The sequence below is a fragment of the Cetorhinus maximus genome, chromosome 2, assembly GCF_964194155.1.
Source record: "Cetorhinus maximus chromosome 2, sCetMax3.hap1.1, whole genome shotgun sequence".
Taxonomy (NCBI): domain Eukaryota; kingdom Metazoa; phylum Chordata; class Chondrichthyes; order Lamniformes; family Cetorhinidae; genus Cetorhinus; species Cetorhinus maximus.
Window position 1 is genome coordinate 87,784,480 of NC_135880.1, and position 19,930 is coordinate 87,804,409.

The 19,930-nt window shown below is 44.2% G+C and overlaps 1 protein-coding gene across 1 annotated transcript in view; it reads left to right on the plus strand.

Moving 5' to 3' along the window:
* The window catches only part of LOC144691231 (uncharacterized), a 341,534-nt gene that overhangs the window by 92,305 nt on the left and 229,299 nt on the right, over nucleotides 1-19,930 (plus strand). Inside the window, exons 7-8 of the mRNA XM_078559280.1 lie at nucleotides 5,486-5,571; nucleotides 11,689-11,789. Of these exons, the coding sequence (XP_078415406.1) occupies nucleotides 5,486-5,571; nucleotides 11,689-11,789 (187 nt within the window). The remainder of the gene's footprint in view (nucleotides 1-5,485; nucleotides 5,572-11,688; nucleotides 11,790-19,930) is intronic.

The window sequence follows — 19,930 nt, forward strand, 5'->3', positions numbered from 1 at the left end:
GGAGTTCCAAGATCTTGACCCAGCGACAGTGAAGGAACGATGATGTAGTTCCAAGTCAGGATGGCGCATCGTTTGGAGGGGCACTTGTAGGTGCAGTTCCCATGCATCTGCTGCCCTTGTCCTTTGAGATGGTAGAGGTCATAGCTTTGTAAGGTGCTGTCGAAAGAGTTTTGGTGAGTTGTTGCAGTGCACCTTGCAGGTGATGTGTCAGTGGTGGAGGAAGTGAATGTTTGTAGGTGGTGGATGGGGTGCCAGTCAAGGGGGCTACTGTGCCCTGGATGGTGTCGAGCTTCTTGAGTGTTGTTGGAGCTGCACTCATCCAGGCAAGTGGAGAGCATTCCATCACAGTCCTGACTTGTGCCGTGTCGATGGTGGATAGGCTTTGGGGAGTCAAGAGGTGAGTTAGCTGCCACAGAATTCCCAGCCACAGTATTTATGTGGCTAGCCCAATTCAGTTTCTGGTCAATGGTAAACCCCAGGATGTTGATAGGGGATTCAGCAATGGTAATGCCATTGAACGTCAGGGGAGATGGCTAAATTTTCTCTTGTTGGAGATGGCCATTGCCTGGCACTTGTATGGCGTGACTGTTGCATGCCATTTATAAGCCCAAACCTGAGCATTGTCCAGGTTTTGCTGCAAATGAACACAGACTGCTTCAGTATTGGAGGAGTTGTGAATGGTGCAGAACATAGTGCAATCAACAGCAAACATCCCCACTTCTGATATTATTATGAAGGGAAGGCCATTGATGAAACAGCTTAGGTCATTCGGCCTAGGACACTACCTTGAGGAACTCCTGCAGCGATGTCCTGGAACTGAGATGATTGACCTCCAACAACCACAACTACATTCCTTAATGCTAGAGATATGATGCCAACTAGTGGAGAGTGTTTTCCTGATTCACATTGACTTAAGTTTTGCTAGGGCTCCTTTATGCCACACTTGGTCAAATGCTGCCTTGATTTCAAGGGCAGCACTCTCACCTCACCTCTGGAGTTCAGTTCTTTTGTCCATGTTTGGACCAAGGCTGTCATGAAGTCAGGAGCTGAGTGGCCCCGGCAGAACCCAAACTGAGCGTCAGTGAGCAGGTTATTTCCGGGCAAGTGCCACTTGACAGTACTGTCGATGACCCCTTCCATCACTTCACTGATGATCGAGAGTGGACTGACGGGGCAATAGTTGGCCAGGTTGGATTTGTCCTGCTTTTTGTGTACAGGACATACCATCCATCATAAGGTCAGACGTGGGGGTGTTCGCTGATGTTTGCACAATGTTCAGCACCATTTGCGAAGACTCATATACTGAAGTAGCCCACGTCCAAATGCAGCAAGACCTGGACAATATCCAGGCTTGTGCTGACAAGTGGCAAATAACATTTGTGCCGCACAAGTGTCAGACAATGACCATTTCCAACAAGAGAGAATCCAACCATTGCCCCTTGATGTTCAATGGCATTACCATAACTGATTCCCTCACTATCAACATCCTGGAGGTTACCATTGACAAGAAACTGAACTTGACTAGCCATATAAATACTGTAGCTACAAGAGCAGTTCAGAGGCTAGGAATCATGTGACATGTAGCCCACCTCCTGACTCCCCAAAGCCTGTCCACCATCTACAAGGCACAAGTCAGGAATGTGATGGAATACTCCACACTTGTCTGGATGAATCCAGCTCCCACAACACTCAAGACACTTGACACCATCCAGGACAAAGCAGCCCACTTGATCGGCACCACATCCACAAACATTCATTCCCTCCACCACCAATGCGCAGTAGCTGCAGTGTGTACCATCTACAAGATGAACTGCAAAAATTCACCAAGGCTTCTGAGACAGCATCTTCCAAACCCATGACCACTACCATCTAGAAGGGCAAGGGCAGCAGATAGATGGGAACACCACCACCTGGAATGGCCTATCCATCATCATCCTGACTTGGAAATATATTGCCTTCACTGTTGCTGGGTAAAAGTCCTGGAACTTTCTTTCTAACAGCACTGTGAGTGTACCTACACCACATGGACTGCAGCAGTTCAACAAGGCAGCTCACCACCACCTTCTCAAAAGCAACTAGGGATGAGCAATAAATGCTGGCCCAGCCAGCGAAGCCCACATCCCGTGAATGAATTTAAAAAAAAATTCCACATCGTCAGGTAGCTGCCAGTGTTGTAGCTACACTGAACAGCTTGGCTAGGGATGTGGCTAATTCTGGAGCACAAGTCTTCAGTACTATTGCTGGAATGTTGCCACGGCCCATACCCTTTCCAGTACCCAGTACCTTCAGCTGCTTCTTGATATAGCATGGAGAGAATCGAAATGTCTGAAGACGATCGTCTGTGATGCTGGGGACCTCTGGAGGAGGGTGTGATGGATCATCCACTCGGCACTTTTGGCTGAAGATCATTGCAAATGCTTCAGCCTTATCTTTTGCACTGATGTGCTGGGCTCCCCCATCATTGAGGATGGTGATATTTGCGCAGCCTCCTCCTCCAGTGAGTTGTTTTAATTGACCACTACCATTCACGCCTGAATGTGGCAGGACTGCAGAGCTTTGTTCTGATCCATTGGTTGTGGAATCACTTAGCTCTGTCTGTTGCATGCTGCTTCCACTGTTTAGCGTGCAAGTAGTCCTGAGTTGTAGCTTCACCAGCTTGACAGCTCATTTTTAGGTATGCCTGGATCAGCTCCTGACATGCCTCCCTGCACTCTTCAATGAACCAGGTTTGATCCCCTGGCTTGATGGCACTGGTGGAATGGGGGATTGGCCAGGCCATCAGGCTGCAGATTGTGGTTGAATACAATTCTCCTGTGGCTGATGCCCACAGTGCCTCATGGATGCTCAGTTTTGAGTTGCTAGGCCTCATCTAAATCTATCCCATTTAGCATGGTGGTAATGCCACATGATCAAGGGTATCCTCAATGTGAAGATGGGACTTTGAATCCACAAGGCCGGTGCAATGGTCACTCACCAATCCTGTCATAGACAGATGCATCTGTAATAGGTTGATTGGTGAGGACAACTTCAAGTAGGTTTTTCTCTTGTTCCCTCATCTCCCTTTCCCTCACCACCTGCTGCGCACCCAGCTGAGTACTCAGCCAACTTGACCAGTAGTGGTGCTACCGAGCCACTTTTGGTGTTGGACATTGAAGTTGCTCACACAGAAGATATTCTGTGCCCTGTCCACCCTCAGTGCATCTTCCAATTGGTGTTTAACATGGAGCAGTACTGATTCATGACCTAAGGGTGGGGTTGCAGTAGGTGGTAACCAGCAGGAGGTTTCCTTGCTCCTGTTTGATCTGATGCCATGAGACTTCACAGGGTTCGGAGTCAATGTTGAGGACTCCCCAGGCATCTCCCTCCTGACTGTATATCACTGTGCTGCCACCTCTGGTGGGCCTGTCCTGCTGGTGGGACAAGACATACCCAGGGATAATGATGGTGGTGTCTGAGACACTGTCTGTAAGGTATGATTACGTGCGTACGACTATATCAGACTGTGGGATAGCTCTCCGAATTTTGGCACAAGCCCCCAGATGTTAGTAAGAAGGACTTTGCAGGGTTGGTAGGGCTGTGTGTGCCTTTGTCACTTCCTGTACCTAGGTCAATGCTTGCTGGCCCATCCGGTTTCATTTCTTTCATTCCTTTGACTTTTGTGTAGCAGCTTTGGACAGCTGAGTGGCTCTGCTAGGCCATTTCAGATGACAATTAAGAGTCAACCACATTGCTGTGGGTCTGGGGTTGCATGGAGGCCAGACCAGGTAAGGATGGCAGATTTCCTTCCTTCCCTAAAGGACATTCGTAAACCAGATGTGTTTTTATGACAATTCCAGATTTTTATTAATTGAGTTTAAATTCCACCAGCTGCCCTGGGGGATTTGAATCCATGTCTCCAGAGCATTAGCTTTAGCTCTGAAGAAGAATCCACTGAACTTGAAACATTAACTCTGTTTCTCTCTCCACCGATGCTACCAGACTTGCTGAGTTTTACCAGCATTTTCTGTTTTTATTCCCCATTTTATAGCCTGGGTGCCTGGATGATTAGTCCAATGACATTAGCATTATGACACTGCCTCCCCACGATCTTTGGTGCCTCATCTTCCATGTAATCTGTGAGAAAGCCAAGAGTAATGTTAGGGTGAAGTGCTTTCCACCAACTCCCCCTGCCATTTTTTCATTTGGAGTTCATTGTGTTCATCACTGGCCATAGATGCGTCATTGATAGTGCGAGTCAGAAGGCTTCGTTGTTGCTACCATCCTGTTATTCACTCTCTGTGGGCTCCACATCCACTTGACCCTCAGTGACAGGTTACCATGCTGAAACCCCTCCTAGCTCTATTGCCGCCTCCTCCATTGACGTCAATACAGCTAGCAATGAAAATCTGCCTCCCTGGCATTGTGAGCTCATTTCCCCTGCAAACACAGACCTGCACTATGTCAGCTGTCTCTATAGCCCAGCTGCAATAGTCAGTCTGTTCCAGTTTCAAGATCCAGCATTACGCCACTGGGCTGCTTGCTGCCATTCAATATTGGCAACGCTGCGGTCAATCCTGAATGATCATGGGCTCTGTTGTAAGGCTACTATGCCTTTTGCTGTGAATGCGGGTGCCTGGGTTGCCCATGCCAGAGTTGTTAGCCTTTTCTCACTTTTCATTGGCACCTTTTGTGACATTTAGGTCTGTGAGCTTGCTATTATGAATTCCATTCACCTTGCCAGACCACAAGAGCTCATGGACATTGTTTACAGCATTGCAACAATGTCTGTGTGACCACAGCATGGCTATTGGCTTATTCTGTGACTTCCAGCCATGTCTTTTTGGTGAAACTAGCTAGCCTCTTACTCCCATTAAGCACCTCTTTCTGTACACTTGACTCCTGGAGGAGCACCTCCAAGAAGGCATCATTAAACCTTGGAGCTACCTCTCCTCTAACTGCAGCCATTCCTTTCGAGCCTTGTTTGTTATCCTCCCTTCCAGTTGTTTTCATTTGATCCGAGTGTTGCCTACCATTTAAATATGGCACTTAGATTTCAGATGCCAAGAGTTCCTCCTACCTGCCACCCATTACTGGCCACCTCCTACATCTGTTAGCTGTTTATTGTACGTAAATGGCAAAATCCATTTTCTGCTGTCCGTACGTTCGGCCACTCGATCTGATTTGGATACCAACGTCGGTACTTCGTTTGTGTAAAATTCAGCCCATTAACTCTGCTTCTTTCTCCACAGATGCTGTCTGACCAGCTGACTTTTTTCCAGCATTTACTGTCTTTCTTTCAGTTTAATAAAGTGGCTGAATTACTTTGAAACTTGACTGTCTTCCGCTTTGTATTTTTACTTTATACGTGAAATTGACATTAATTATGGAAATAAGTTCCATGCTAAGAAATCTTCATAGCTCTGTATCTTTTACAGTCATAACTTTGGGCTGAATCAATGCAGCAAATTCAGTTAAATACTTAAAAATCATTATTCTATTTCTAAAGAAGGAAACGCAAAATTGAGAAAGCACCAAACCGGACAAAAGAGGAGATACAAAAAATGACAGCTAAACTTGTTTCAACCCAGTCTGGTAAGTGACCTTCTATAGCAGGAAAGGATACTAATGTTTATCAATTATCTTAAAAACTATTCTATTTGAGATAGAATGTGGCATAATTTCGAAGTGCAGCAATTTATTTTATGAATTAAAGATCACAAAATCAGATGAATCAATTTTTCATTGATTATTTCACGCTACCATATTTATATATTTTTATCCTTCTCTTTACATCACCTATTTCTTAACTTTCACCTTTATGCTCCTCAGTTTGCCACGAGTGCCATCCCAGGTAAATGCCTTGTTTCATTTTTACTACTTAATTTCAAGGGTTAGTATACAATCTGCCCTCAAACATGCCTCAATACATGAGATACACGTAAGTTTAGAACGAGGAAACATTTAGACTGGGATATGTCAGGTGAGAGGTCAAAATTCCAAACTCTGAAGCAGGAACCCAATTCCGCTCGAACCATTTCGGCCAACTCCAGCATGATGCCACCACCAAATACATCTTCCCTTCACCCCGTCCCCCCCCCCCCCCCCCCCCCCCCCCCACATCAGCATTCTGTAGGGACTGTTCTCTCTGGGACCCCCTGATCCACTCCTCCATCAACCCCAACACCTCAACCCCCTCCTACGGCACCTTCCCATGCAATCGCAGAAGGTGCATCACCTGCCCCTTTACTTCCTCCCTCTTCACCATCTGAGGGCCCAAACACTCCTTTCAAGTGAAGCAGTGCTTCACTTGCATTTCCCTCAATTTGGTCTACTACATTCGCTGCTCCCAAAGTGGTCTCCTCTACATTGGAGAGACCAAACGCAGACTAGATGACCGCTTTGCGGAACACCTCTGGTCTGTCCGCAAGCATTACCCAGACCTTCCTGTCACTTGCCATTTCAACACACCATCCTGCTCTCACGCCCGTCCTTGGCCTGCTGCAATGTTCCAGTGAAGCTCAACGCAATCTGGAGGAACAGCACCTTATCTTCTGATTAGGCACTTTACAGCCTTACGGACTTAACATTGAGTTCAACAACTTCAGACCATGAACTCTCCCCTCCATCGCCACCCTTTTTTGATCCTCTCTTTTTTTCTATATTCATTTTTATTTTTTTAATTTTATTTATTTCCCCCCTTACTTTCATTATTATTATTTCTAAATTTATTTCCATTTTTATTCATTGTTTTATCCGCAGCTTTTAGCCTTTTCGATCTTTTTTCCCACTGCCGTCCCCTCCACCCACCCCACTCCCACTCCCACTCCCACTAGGGCCATCTGTCACTTTCCAGAGTGCTGACCCTGGCCCTGCCATTATCCACCCTTTATGTCACCATTAGCACCTCTTTTAGCCAGTACCACTACTATTAACAACCCTTTGACCTTTTGTTTATGATATCTTTCGCCATCCCTCCTTTGTCTCCACCTATCGCTGGCCTTCTATCCAGCTTCACCCATTCCACCCCCCTTAAACAGTATATATTTCACCACATTTATACTTCCCTTTAGCTCTGAAGAAGTCATACAGACTCGAAACATTAACTCTGTCTTTCTCTCCACAGATGCTGTGAGATCTGCTGAGTTTTTCCAGCATTTTTGTTTTTGTTTCAGATTTCCAGCATCCGCAGTATTTTGCCTTTATCCCCTTGAACCTACCCACTTCTGGTTTTATCAGAGGCGGGACAAGGGTTGGGTGACCAATTTGCTCACGGGAGGTGAGTTGGTCACCTCAATATCACATTTTGACAGTCAGTAAACTTTAAGCTCATGTTTATTGGGTTTCCGAGGTCTTGAACCTGAAAGAAGGCAAGAAGCCATGAGGTAAGTGCATTTATGCCATTGCTTATGGAGCAGGAGGAGAAGGAGTGTTTCTTCCAGATCCAATGAACTAAACAGTATACATCCTGCTTTCCCCTTCTAACCTCGCTATCTCACCCCAGGCCCCCTGCCAACCCCCTCACCAGACTGGCTGCTCTTTGGTTGCGTCTATGTGCTATAGGCTTCCCTGCCTGACAGATACCAACCTGTCAGTTAGGCTGCCCCTGAGGAAGTAACTGACAGAAAAAAATTTACAGGAGCCCTGCAGTTAATAGCTATAGGATGTTCGGGAAACCCATTCTTCCAGGTTAACTTACCTCAGAACTGGAATGGAACACATTGCTGGACTAAAATCCAGGCCCCCAGGTTTAGCTGTCCACTTCTCTGTGATGGAGCAGCTTTTTTAAAAAAAATCACTGACAAGGCAGGCATCCCAATTTGCTTTTGAGAAGGTGGTGGTTGCTGATTTTTTCCTGTAGTTTTTCAATGTAGTGCAGTGTTTTGATTAACATATCACTGAATATGTATATAGTTAAAATTACATCATCACCACAGGAAGTCATGTGAGGCAGCATGTGATACAGTGGTTGGAGCAGTGTTGACCCCTCGATTTGCATGTATATGTAGAACTTTCCTGTAACCCTGTATGCAGTCTGATGTTCTTCAACAAAGAGCCCAAGAATTTGTTACCATTCATCAATGTGTGATTGGTAAGTTTGTGTTAGAGGCCAATAACACAACATGGTGGCAGCTGTATGCATTTGTAGACCACATTGAAAATATGATGGCAATAGTGTAAGTCGAATGACAGTGATGGACAGCAGGGTCCTAGTGATTTGCTTCAGTAGTGGAGATCAGGAAGTGGCAGCATCTGAAAATCAGGAGAAGCCAAGAAAAACTGGGGTAATGCTAGCAGTTAACTAGAAAAGCAGTGGCAGGGCAGTTTAGACACTGAGTCCAGAGGAAGAAACACCCTTGAAAACCAGTACTCAAATAAGTGAGTAACTGCAGGGGAGGGGTACCAGATTGGTAGTCAGCCAAAATAAAATAGTGTCTGGTAGATTCAGGCTATAAGAGCTGGTTCAGATTGGGGCTGTGACACTGCAAATCAGGTGGGGCATCATGGTGCATTTTTCTGCTGAAAGTGATCTGTGGACAGAGCCAACAAAAAAGCCCATGCTACCGAGCTCAGGACATGGTAGATGCTCAGGCTGCAGGCCCCGCAAATTTGTAGTACTGCCTTCCATTAAGAAAAGCTCAGTTTTAAAATTAAAAAAGAGGAATCCTTGAACAACAAAGAACATCAGTGCCATGGCTACAAAGTACCCTTTGTTAATTGGAAGGCCCCAGACCTACTGTATGAATTCAAACTTTTTCACCAAAGAGCAGTTATGTTTTTTGGGTCTGACAGTCACTGAACCTGACAAGCAGACAATTAAAATTAAAATGGCAGTTGGCAACGAAGGACTCCTTCGCATTAATGCATCAGCACTACATTGGAAGATTAGCTCTGAATTAAGGTAAATTTCAGGATCCACCAACTAGAGTTAATGGCATTCAGGCAACATCCCAGAGAATCGATTGACCGGTTTGTAAGTCGATGTCATGATAAGGACAGAGGCTGTGATTTCTCAGAGGTAGAGTTGTCATAAAGAATCATGGAGCTTATTATTGCATCAAACCCAATTGACCATTTCCATAAAGACTTGTTGGAGAATTAAAAAAGGACACAACATTGATACCCTACTCAAGGCTGGTAGCAAATAAGAAGCCATAATAGATAGGCAACACTGACAAGTGCTGGAAGTAGCACCAACAATTGGCGAAATAGTCAAAGTACCAAGATGGGGCAAGACATGTGGAAGCATACATAATGAGGCTTAGCTGAGAGCCCTGACGGCTATGACATTATGAGAACACCTGTGCCCCAGAGGAAACATGGTTTGATTGACAGCTCAGGCCCTCTGATTGCTGCAGTCAATTTCACAATGTTTGTTGACACAAGTTAAGTGGTTTCAAATGTTTGTGAAGTTTCAAAAACCACAAACCAAAGAGCCTGCATGTTACTTTTATTAGCTTGCAGACCAGACTTTCCTCTTCAAGCATATGTTATGACGTGGCAGATGATGTGTGCCAGGTGGACCAAATCCTTAAGGGAAACTTGGCCATGCTATCACAATGCTAGCAGTCATTTTGGTTTTGCTATTTGTATTTGTTACGAGAAGATAAGAGCACTGAATTCAGGAGTAATGAATCCACTAAAAGCTTTAGAGATTTTAAAAATTAAATTAAAATATTTATTAACAAAAGAAAAGATTTCAAGCATGTACATAAGACTTCAATTACTTAATACTATAACAAATCCTAAAGTTCCTCTTTAATCTGACTCCCAATTACACACCCCCTTTAAGGCAACATCCCAAAATAGATTTTAAATTTTAAAAGCAAGCCAGCTTTTGACAGTGGAATTCCCAAAGGCTTTTCTCCAACTTTAGTTACTAGACACAGCAGACTTATACACAAATGGTTGGAGGCTTCCCGAAAGCTGTTTCACACACTCCTGTTAGATTTTACATGGCCCTCCAACATAGCCTTTCATTTCCCTTTATATATGTTTCTCTCTCTTTAATCTGTAAATTCCATTGTTCCATACACCTTTAGAAATTCACTTTTCCCATAATATAAAAACTTTAATGTTGCCAATATTGTCAGTAACCTTTGGGGAAAATAAACACACTGCTTGGCCTTGCCTATCTGGCTGGTTGTAAACATCCTAACATCTCTTTGAAATCCAAACAATTCCTTCACTTATCTAAAAATGCAAATTTCCTTCACACCTTATATGCTAAAACAGCATCCATGTTTACTCATTAGCATTTCAAGTACACTTCAACACCTTGTTTCTTTTGATAATTTCAAGCTTGCAGTCTACCTGACTCCAATGTAATTAAATCACACAGACAGAACCATCAACACTCACACCCTTAAACCTACTGTACAATAAACCAGAGTAATATTATGAAAATTATTATACTTTTGTAACACACAGGAAAAAGTTATCAATGAGTTACATTTTTTCAACATTTTGTTACACATCTCAATATACACCATGCTGTTCATAGGTTCTAGAAGGTGTGCAGTGGGTCAATGGGCATGGAAGTGCCAGAGTTTGACATAGGGGGCATGAGGGGGACCTTTGAACTTAACTTTTAAAAGGTCCCTCATGCACACTAAGGTTCATGACTCCTCTAAGGGGCTGTGAACCATGAGTCTTTAAAACCTGGCCATTCTCCATGAAAATTGCAGAGGAGTAGTGCATGCCTATCCCTGCAATAGGGCTGGTGGGGTCAGGAGTGCCGGATGTGGCCTTTTGACAGGAACCAACCTGCACCCATTAAAGGTACTCCTGGGGCTGAATTTTCCCCTGTCGGGGGCAGGCGGGAATGAGCGCGAACTCAATCGGCGCCCCCAACTGGGTGCACGCCGCCATTTTACTTAGGTGGGCCAATTAAGGCCTGCCCAGCGTGACGCACACCAGAAAGCGCTGTGCGCTCCCTGTGTGGGCGGGGGTGATTCCCTGAGTTGGCGCCTGTACAAGAGCACAGAAATCTCCCGGAGGCACCTCTGTGCCTCAGGGGGGTTACTTTAAGTTCTGAAAAATTTAATAAAGGTGAAAAAAATTTTTAAGGACATGTGCCCTCATGTGAAACTGTCACATGAGCTGTGACATGTCCATTAATTTTTTCAAAAATTTTTATTTAATTAATAAACCCTTCATGAAACCTCATCCTGCCTGTGGATGAGGTTTCATGAAAAATGTGAAGGCCGCCTGGGCTCTTTGCCTGCCCACCAACCTTAAGGCTGGATGGACAACATTCTTAACAACTTTAATTACTTTGTTAATGGCCTTAATAGGCCTTTGACAGTCTGGCGGGCGTGCTGCCGACGTGGCGGCGTGCCCGCCAAACTGACAATCTAAATGACGCGCGGTGACATCAGGATGCCCGCCCTCGCTCGCCGACGGGAAAATTGTTCCACTGAAAATTAGACAGTCGGAAAATGGGGCCGGGAATCAGGAATCAGGACCGGCCCGCCATTTTTAAAGGGCTCCCGAATCATCGTGATTTGGTAAAAATCCAGGCCAAAGTCTTAAATGGTCTAGGCATTTTTCTCTTCTGAATAGCTTTCAGATTTAGTCATGAAGCAATGGACAATGTTCATGGTGTATTCAGTTATATTTGTATGAAGCAAATTCATGTGGTTCTATTTTGAATCTGGTCAGCTTAAACATTTTTAAAACATTTTAATATTTTAATTGTTTTTGTTACAGATTTGGAAGAAATAGAACTGAAGATGAAAGAGCTGATGAAACTAAATGAAGTAAAGAATCTGGAATGTATGCACTTTAAATCTCAGGTGGAAATCACCAAGGTAGCTATTTTGGAAGAAACGTTTCTTTTTCTAGTTAATATTCCATGCATGAAGCACAAGTTGTTTTTTAACATGATATTTTTAAAGATCTATTTCGGTGAACAAATCTCTCTAGATTAAATCTTGTTTTTATCTCAATTCATTTTCTTCTGGTGTGTTTTTTTTGACTAATGAAAATTTTGCTTAATAAATAGATCAACATTTTATCGTTAATGACATGCTCTTAAACCTGTTTTCAGTTTCTTTATTTTATTGAGCTTCTACAATTATGGGCCTGCAGAATTATACATCAATCCTTGATACAAATTAGAATTTGTTAAATTCCCTTGAAAGGAACCTCTATCGTCGATAATTGATATAAATGAGGGTTAAGAAGAAATATAACATTTGAGCCTGGATGAGAATTAGATGGGTTTTTTAATGCACTTTGTTGATTTAATGAATTTCTATCATCCTACAATACACATGTGTTTCATTACCTAATGTCTAAAACAACAATGTTAGATAAAATTTTAATGTTTTCAATTATGAAGGGAAAAATAATTTAGTTCAGCGCAGATTTTTTGCTGGAGTTATGCCAACTACCCAGTGTAACTCCCACAAAATGTGGCATAAAATTCTTATAAGCCATTCCACCTCTTCTGAGATTTTCAACCAGATTAATTTCCCTCCTTTATTTAAGGCACATATCCAGAAGAGAAACATAGGCCTATCACCCAGGATACACCTTTGGCCCCGACAGACCAGTGACAAGCTCCCCAGCCTTTTCAGGGGAACTGCATCAAACTGGGGGCAAACGTTTGCTTTGGCAGGCCTTTATGGTGTGGAGAAAGCATATGACAAATGCTATTTTTGCAAGGGAAAACACCTTAATCACGTTCCAAGTGGAAAGACAATGTCAGCTGGAAGTTGTGAAAGTTAGAAATTAAAGCCATGGGAGCATCTGAGCTCTGCATATCAGCCCTGGTGTATCCATGAACCAGAAGGGAATACCATTTCTTGGGTAAAGTTTTAGAAAATTGGGTCTAAAAGTTTCAGTTCCGTACCATTAAGAAAAAGACTGGCGATTATGTTTACGTACTTTACCAGCCTTATTTTTCAAGGCACCATGCCACCAACATGCTACTGTTGAAAATTGGGCAGATTCACCAGTGAATTCTGCATTTGACTTTTCAATCAGAGTTGTACCAAATGTTTTAAAACCCCTGTCCTAGAAAATCAGTTAGGAATAAGGATGGGCCGAATTTCCACCATGAAGATGATGCACTGTAATTCTGCAAAAGTGGAAAATCTCAGCCCTCTTTCCCTAACTGGCAATCAAAGTACTCTGCGGTTTTCCTTTTAGAGATGGGATGAATTAATATTTAATTTTAAAAAGTTATGGGTTACTTGTGAAAAATGGCTAGCATCTGTTTATTATTGCTCTCAGTGTGTCCAGTTGAGATTGTAAACTCAGCATGTGGAGAAATTAATGCTGCATATGCTAACATTATACAGCTGAACCATCAGATAAAGCCATTTAAATTAGAATATAAGTTTTAAAAATTTATTCTTAGGATGTGAATGTTCCTGTGTATATTGCCTATGTCCAGTTGCTCTGGAGATAGTGGTGGACCCCCAACTTCTTGACATTATTGGGAGTGAAACAAGTTTTGAGTGGTAGTGTAAAATGGGTGATAGGGAATAGGCAGCCGGTTTTATACCACACCCAAATTTATCTTCCAAAAAGGCTATCAAGTGGGGTTTAAAACGTGCTGCTGATTGGCTATTGTCACCAACGACAATTTCATTTTTTTTTACAACTGACTTGCTTCCAATACAGAATATTAAGTATTAACAACAACCACTATTTATATCACACCTTTAAAGTAATAAAACGTCCCAAGGTAAATAAAAGCAAAATGCCGCAGATGCTGGAAATCTGAAATAAAAACAGAAAATGCTGGAAAACTCAGCAGGTCTGGCAGCATCTGTGGAAAGAGAAACAGAGTTAACATTTTGAGTCTAATATGACTCTTCATCAGAACTCCCAAGATGCTCCAGAAGGGCATTATAAAACAAAGTGTGACACTGAACCGTATAAAGAGATATCAGGTCAGATAAAGATTGATCAGAGAGGGAGGTTTTAAGGAGTGTCTTAGGGGCTGAAGGCAAGGTAGAGAGATGGAGAGGTGCAGGGAGGGTATTCTAGAGGCTAGGGCCTAGGCACCTGAAGCCGTGGTCACCAATTGGTGGAGCAATAAAATCTGGGATGCACGAGGTCAGAATTAGAGGAGCACAGATATCTCAGAGAGTTGTGAGGGTTGGAGGAAATTGCAAAGATAGGGAGAAGCAAGGCCATGGAGGTATTTGGAAAAAAGGATGAGAATTTTAAAATAGAGCAATTGCTTGACTTGGAGCCACTGTACGCCAGTGGGCAAAGGGGTGATAGGAGAGCAAGGTTTGGTGCAAGTTAAGACATAGGCAGCAGAGTTTTATTTGACATCAAGTTTACAGAAGGGGATGTTTAAAGAATGTGAGAGACCAAGCAGGACTGTGTTGGAATAGTCAAATCGAGAGATAATGAGGGTGTGAATGAGGGTTTCAGCAGCAGTTGAGTTGAAACGGGTAAAGTTGGGTGATGTTTTTGAAGGGGAAATCGGCAGTCTTGGTGATGACATGAGTATGAGGCCGGAAGATCATCTTGTGGTCAAATGTAACACCAATGTTGCAAACAGACTGGCTGAATCGCTTTGGAATGAGTAATTTGACAAGGAAGTATTCAATGAACAGCATGACACTGGAAGTTCTGAGGAACAAAGGGACCTTAGCGTGTGTGTCCATAGATCTCTGAAGGCGGAGGGGCATGTTAGTGGGGTGGTGAAAAAGGCATATGAGACACTTGCCTTTATCAATCGAGGCATAGGTTACAAAAGTACTGAGGTCATGTTGGAGTTGTATAGAACCTTGGTGAGGCCACAGCTGGAATACTGTGTGCAGTTCTGGTTGCCACATTATAGGAAGGAGGTGATTGCACTGGAGACGGTGCAGAGGAGATTCACCAGGATGTTGCCTGGGATGAAACATTTAAGTTATGAAGAGAGGTTAGATAGACTTGGGTTGTTTTCACTGGAGCAGAGAAGACAGAGGGGCGACCTGATCGAGGTGTATAAGATTATGAAGGGCACGGACAGAGTGGATAGGGAGCAGCTGTTCCCCTTAGTTGAAGGGTCAGTCACAAGGGGACATAAGTTCAAGTTGAGGGGCAGGAAGTTTAGAGGGGTAGTGAGGAAAACCTTTTTTACCCAGAGGGTGGTGATGGTCTGGAATGCACCGTCTGGGAGGGTGGTGGAGGCGGGTTGCCTCACATCCTTTAAAAAGTACCTGGATGAGCACTTGGCATGTCATAACATTCAAGGCTATGGGTCAAGTGCTGGTAAATGGGATTAGGTAGATAGGTCAGGTGTTTCTCACGTGTCAGTGCAGACTCGATGGGCCGTAGGGCCTCTTCTGCACTGTGATTATGTGATTCTGTGAACCTCAGACTGTTGCCAGAGAGAGGGACAGGGTTGATAGCTTGGGAATGGCGTTTTGAACAGAGACAAAAAACATTGGCTTTGTCTTCCCAAGGTTTACTTGGAGGAAACTTCTGCTCATCATTAATCATTGTAGTATGGATAAGAAAAGGGAGAAATGGCATATTTCACAAGGAAATTTTGTGGCAAAGGAAATTTTGAACCCCTGACAGTTTTGTGGTTCTTTTTCTGGTGACTGCCGGGAAGGAGTTGGCTTGAGAGCAGTTAGTCTTAAAGAAGTCTCTGTAGTCTTCTATAGGCCTGCTTTCGGGGTCCTGCTGTGTGGCAGTGGCACCCTCCTTGGCCTGCAGAGCTAGAGCTGCGGGGCTTACAGGAAGAGGGGAATTGGATGGGCTGGACACTCCTCGAGTCACTTGGGTGGATGGCCTCAGTCTTGCACCTGCTGATCCTCCTCCTTATGGGTGCCTGAGGGCCCCTGGCTGACCCCTTGAGAGGAAGGGGCAACTGGAATGAGTTTGAGATGCCCTCCACCCCTCTCGTCTTGACACTGATAGATGCCAGCAACTGCCTCAGTGATGGAGAGCAGCTCCTGCAGCAGTGCAGGAACAATGTCCTGGACCAAGGTCTCCGTGGCGGCTGCCATCCTTTCAGTGTTGACCTCAGTGCATTGGCATGCCAGCACTATCACCTCAGATGGAAGGCAGACGGACTTCTCCATCGTGTCTTGCATTCTGAGGAGTGCACCAGACATCCTTTCCTGACGTTCCTGAGCTTGTCTTTGCAGCTCCAGCAACTGAGAAGGAACCGGGTCCAGAGGCTCCTCGTCTGACTTGGAATCAGCAGATCCCTGGCATCCAGCAGTCCTCCGAGTGCCACTACCCTTGGATTTCCCTTTCTCTGCCTGCTTTAGATCAGACAGTGCCATGTGCATACCAGATTGTGACCCCGAGGCTATTCTAGAACTAGGCCCCACTGAGGTGTGTGTCTTTGCGCTGGTGTGGGTGTGGGTGAATGCTGTGACGAGCCTTCAATGTCAGTGTCTGTGGATTCCTCTTCCAAGGTGTCTTCGGGGCTGGAGTCGATGATCTGGCTCAAGGCCACCCTTGGCTGCTTCCTGGATGTGCCTGCGATAGTAAAAAGAGGTAATCAGTGCATAGCAGGGGACTGTGAAACAGGAGACATCACTCACAGTATGGTTGTCTGATGGATTTTGCAGTGCAGGATCCTCACTTGGTTGAGCGCCACCGACCTCACCGCCTGTGCAGGAACGGTCCACATCCTGGCCTGCTAGCTTGATGGCTCTATTTTCAAGGGCCTTGAGGACCTTGATGTCAGACATTCCTTCAATGGCCTGGGACGTCTCCCTGTTGTTGTGGGCTAGCTTATCCTGCATGGAGACAGATGGAGAGAGTGTAAGCAAGATGCCTGCCAGGCCAGATGAGAAGGAGCCTGGCATGTGTGGAATGTGAGTGATGCCATGGATGGTATGAGGACACAATGGACAGGGGAGATGAGGATGTTTGTGAGAGATTGAGTGGTAATGTCCCTTGAGCTGGCAGGGAATGTGTGTGATGGGTGTGTGAGTGTGTGAGTTGAGAGTTATGAGAAGAGTGACTTACCCTGGCGAAATGGAAGAGATCATTCATCCTCTTGCAGCACTGTTTGGCTGTCCTCTTTTGGAGGGCGTTGGTACTCACCGCCACCACCTCCCATGCTGGATTGGTGAGCTTGGTGGCTGGTCTTTGCCCAAAGTAGGGGTAGAGGAGTTGACGGCGGGCTTCCACTGCATCCAGCAGGCACCCCAAATCACTAAATTTTGGGGCTGCTATCTTCTTTGCTTTCAGGGCCATCTGTCACCTGGAGCAGTCCTCTGGTCTGTAAACATGAAGTAGGCTGCGCTCTGGTGTGCATTAAATATGGTACATGGCGCGAGGAAGCACTGAGGTCATGGCGCGGCAGGCAAATCCGAGCCTGCCAGTTAGCAATCTGCCGTGTTTCCCATGCATGCATTATTAATGAGGCATGAGGGACCTGCCAGGAAGTGGACGAAATGGTGCAAAGACCTGCCATTGTAGCCAGCGGAAAAAACATCTCTTTTCATGGGTGCTACCTGACTTAGTGAAATTCAGGGAAAATTCTGCCCAGTGTCTCATTCCCATAATAAGTTCTCCTTTCTCTGTTTCTACAAACTCATCTTCAGAATAACCCTTGTCAATTTGATTGGTCCATGCTATATGAAGTCCCTCACAATTAACACATTGCCTTGGTTACACACTCCAATAATTTATTGTTTACTGCTCTGTCCAATGGTATAGGGGGCTTTTAACCACTCCCACCTGCATTTTCTGACTCTTCCTATTCCTAATCTTCACCCATACTGATTCTACTTCACGATCTTCTGAATCAAGATCCTTCCTCACTAATGCCTTTCCAATATGGGATTGCCCTCCATTTTTGCCATTCTGTTTATATTTTCGAAAAATAATGTACCCTGGAGTACTTATTTCCCAACCTCGGTCACCATGTAACCATGACTTATTGAACTTAATTTCACAAATTGGCATTTAAATTTCTGGGTTGCTCGTGCAGCACAATAATCACAACACTACCATACCTGCTATATTGTTGCTGTAAGGCTCTAAAATAATGATCATACCCTTTCTGGGTCAGAAAACAAGACCCAGGATTTACATAGCAACTTTAATGTAAAAAAAAAATCTTCAAATAGAAATAAGGTAAGAGCATGGATAAGAAACCATGGAGGGGAGAGATTTGGAGGGGAGATCAAAAAGTTTGGTCATGAAGATGGATTTTAAGAATGTTTTTAAAGGAAGAAAAAAATTAAGAGGGGCAAATTTTTAGGTAGGGAGTTCCAAAGAGATGGACTGAGGCAGCCAAAGGTAAAAGGAAGAAAGCACCAAAAGCTAAAGTCATAGGGTGAAAAAGAGGTATAAGGCTCAAAGAGCTTTCCCAGGTAGAAACATGGGAAGAGAGTGGGCGCCAACGTCACCACGGGTGCTGGTGAACGCTTCCACTGAGCTCCCTGAAGGTAGACAGATTCCTCAGGGAGCTGCAGACCTCCAAGTAATAAAAGAAAGCACAAAAATGCCCATGCAGCACAATCAAGCACCTGAAAGCATTCCTCATAAAAATGCTGTCTCCAGATATTTCTTTTTATTTTACATTCTAACAGTGTTTTCATCCCACCCTTGGATGAGGTTTTATCAAAAATGTAAAGGCCGCCTGGCTGATTGACCTGTCCACCAGCCGTAAGGTTGGATGGGCCACCATGAAAAATCGCTTACAATTGTGCCATTAATGAACTTAATTGCCCGCTTAGTTGTCGGCGGGCACTCTTCTGACTGCCACACGCTCTCACCAAGCAAAATATTGCACAAGTGCACAATGATGGGACGCTCGCCCGATGTCATCTTGTGCAATTTTATGCCTGTTCTGGTTGGGCGCGTGCCCGCCCGCGGAACATAAAATTCTGCCCATAGAAAAGAGGTCCTGCATATAGCGTCACTAAAATTAACAAGTTACCCTGGTCCAGATATGATGCATCCTAGGTTGCTGACAGAAACAAGGATGAAGAAAGAAGCTCTGACCACAATCTTTCAATCCTCCTTGGATATGATGATATTATACACCTGTTCAAAAATGGGGAGAAGGGTAAATTTGGTAACTATAGGCCAGTTTGCCTGACATCAGTGCTGGGAAAACTACTAGAGACCATTGATAAGGCCAAGCTTAATTCTCACTGGGAGAAGTATGGGTTAATAAGGGATGCTCAGTAATGATTTATTAAAGGCAAATCATGTCTGATATCCTGATTAAGTTATTTGATGAAGTAATAGAGAATATGCAGCAATGTATATATGGACTTTCAAAACACATTTCATAAAGTTCCTCATTGCAGGACTATTTAGAATACAGAAGCATATCATATTAAATGGGTGCTGGTAACTCGGTTCATAATTCACTAAGGGATAGGAGGCAGGGAGTTCTGGCGAATGGATGATTTTCTGGCCGGAGAAAAATATGCAGTGAGATTCCCCCAGAGATCAATATTAGGAACTTTGCATTTCTTGTTATACAAATGACCTGGACTTGGGTACAGGGAGCATAATTTTTAAGTTTGCAGATGACAAAACTTGGAATGTAGTGAATAGTGAGGATAGTAGCAGACCTCTGGGGGACATAGACAAACTAGTGAAATGGGCACAATGGCAAATGTAGTTTAATGCAAATGAGTGTGAAGGGATGCATTTTGGGAAGAACAACATGGATTATAATAAGAAGATAAGAAATAGGAACAGGAGTGGGCCATTTGGCTCTTTAAGCTGGTTCTTCCATTCAACAAGGTCATGGCTGATCTGATTGTGGGCTTAACTCCACTTTCCTGCCTGCCCCCCATTACCCTAGCTTTCTCTCATACTCTAATTTCTCTCTCTTCATTTGTTTAGTCACCCTTTGCTGTTTTCTAAATTTTTCCAAATCTTCTGCCCAGCAGTAATCTTCACAGCATTGTACGCCTTTTCTTTCAATTTGATACCACCCTTACCTTCTTTTGTTAGTCACAGATTATGCATCCTTTCTTCCTCAATGGAATATATTTTTGTTGAG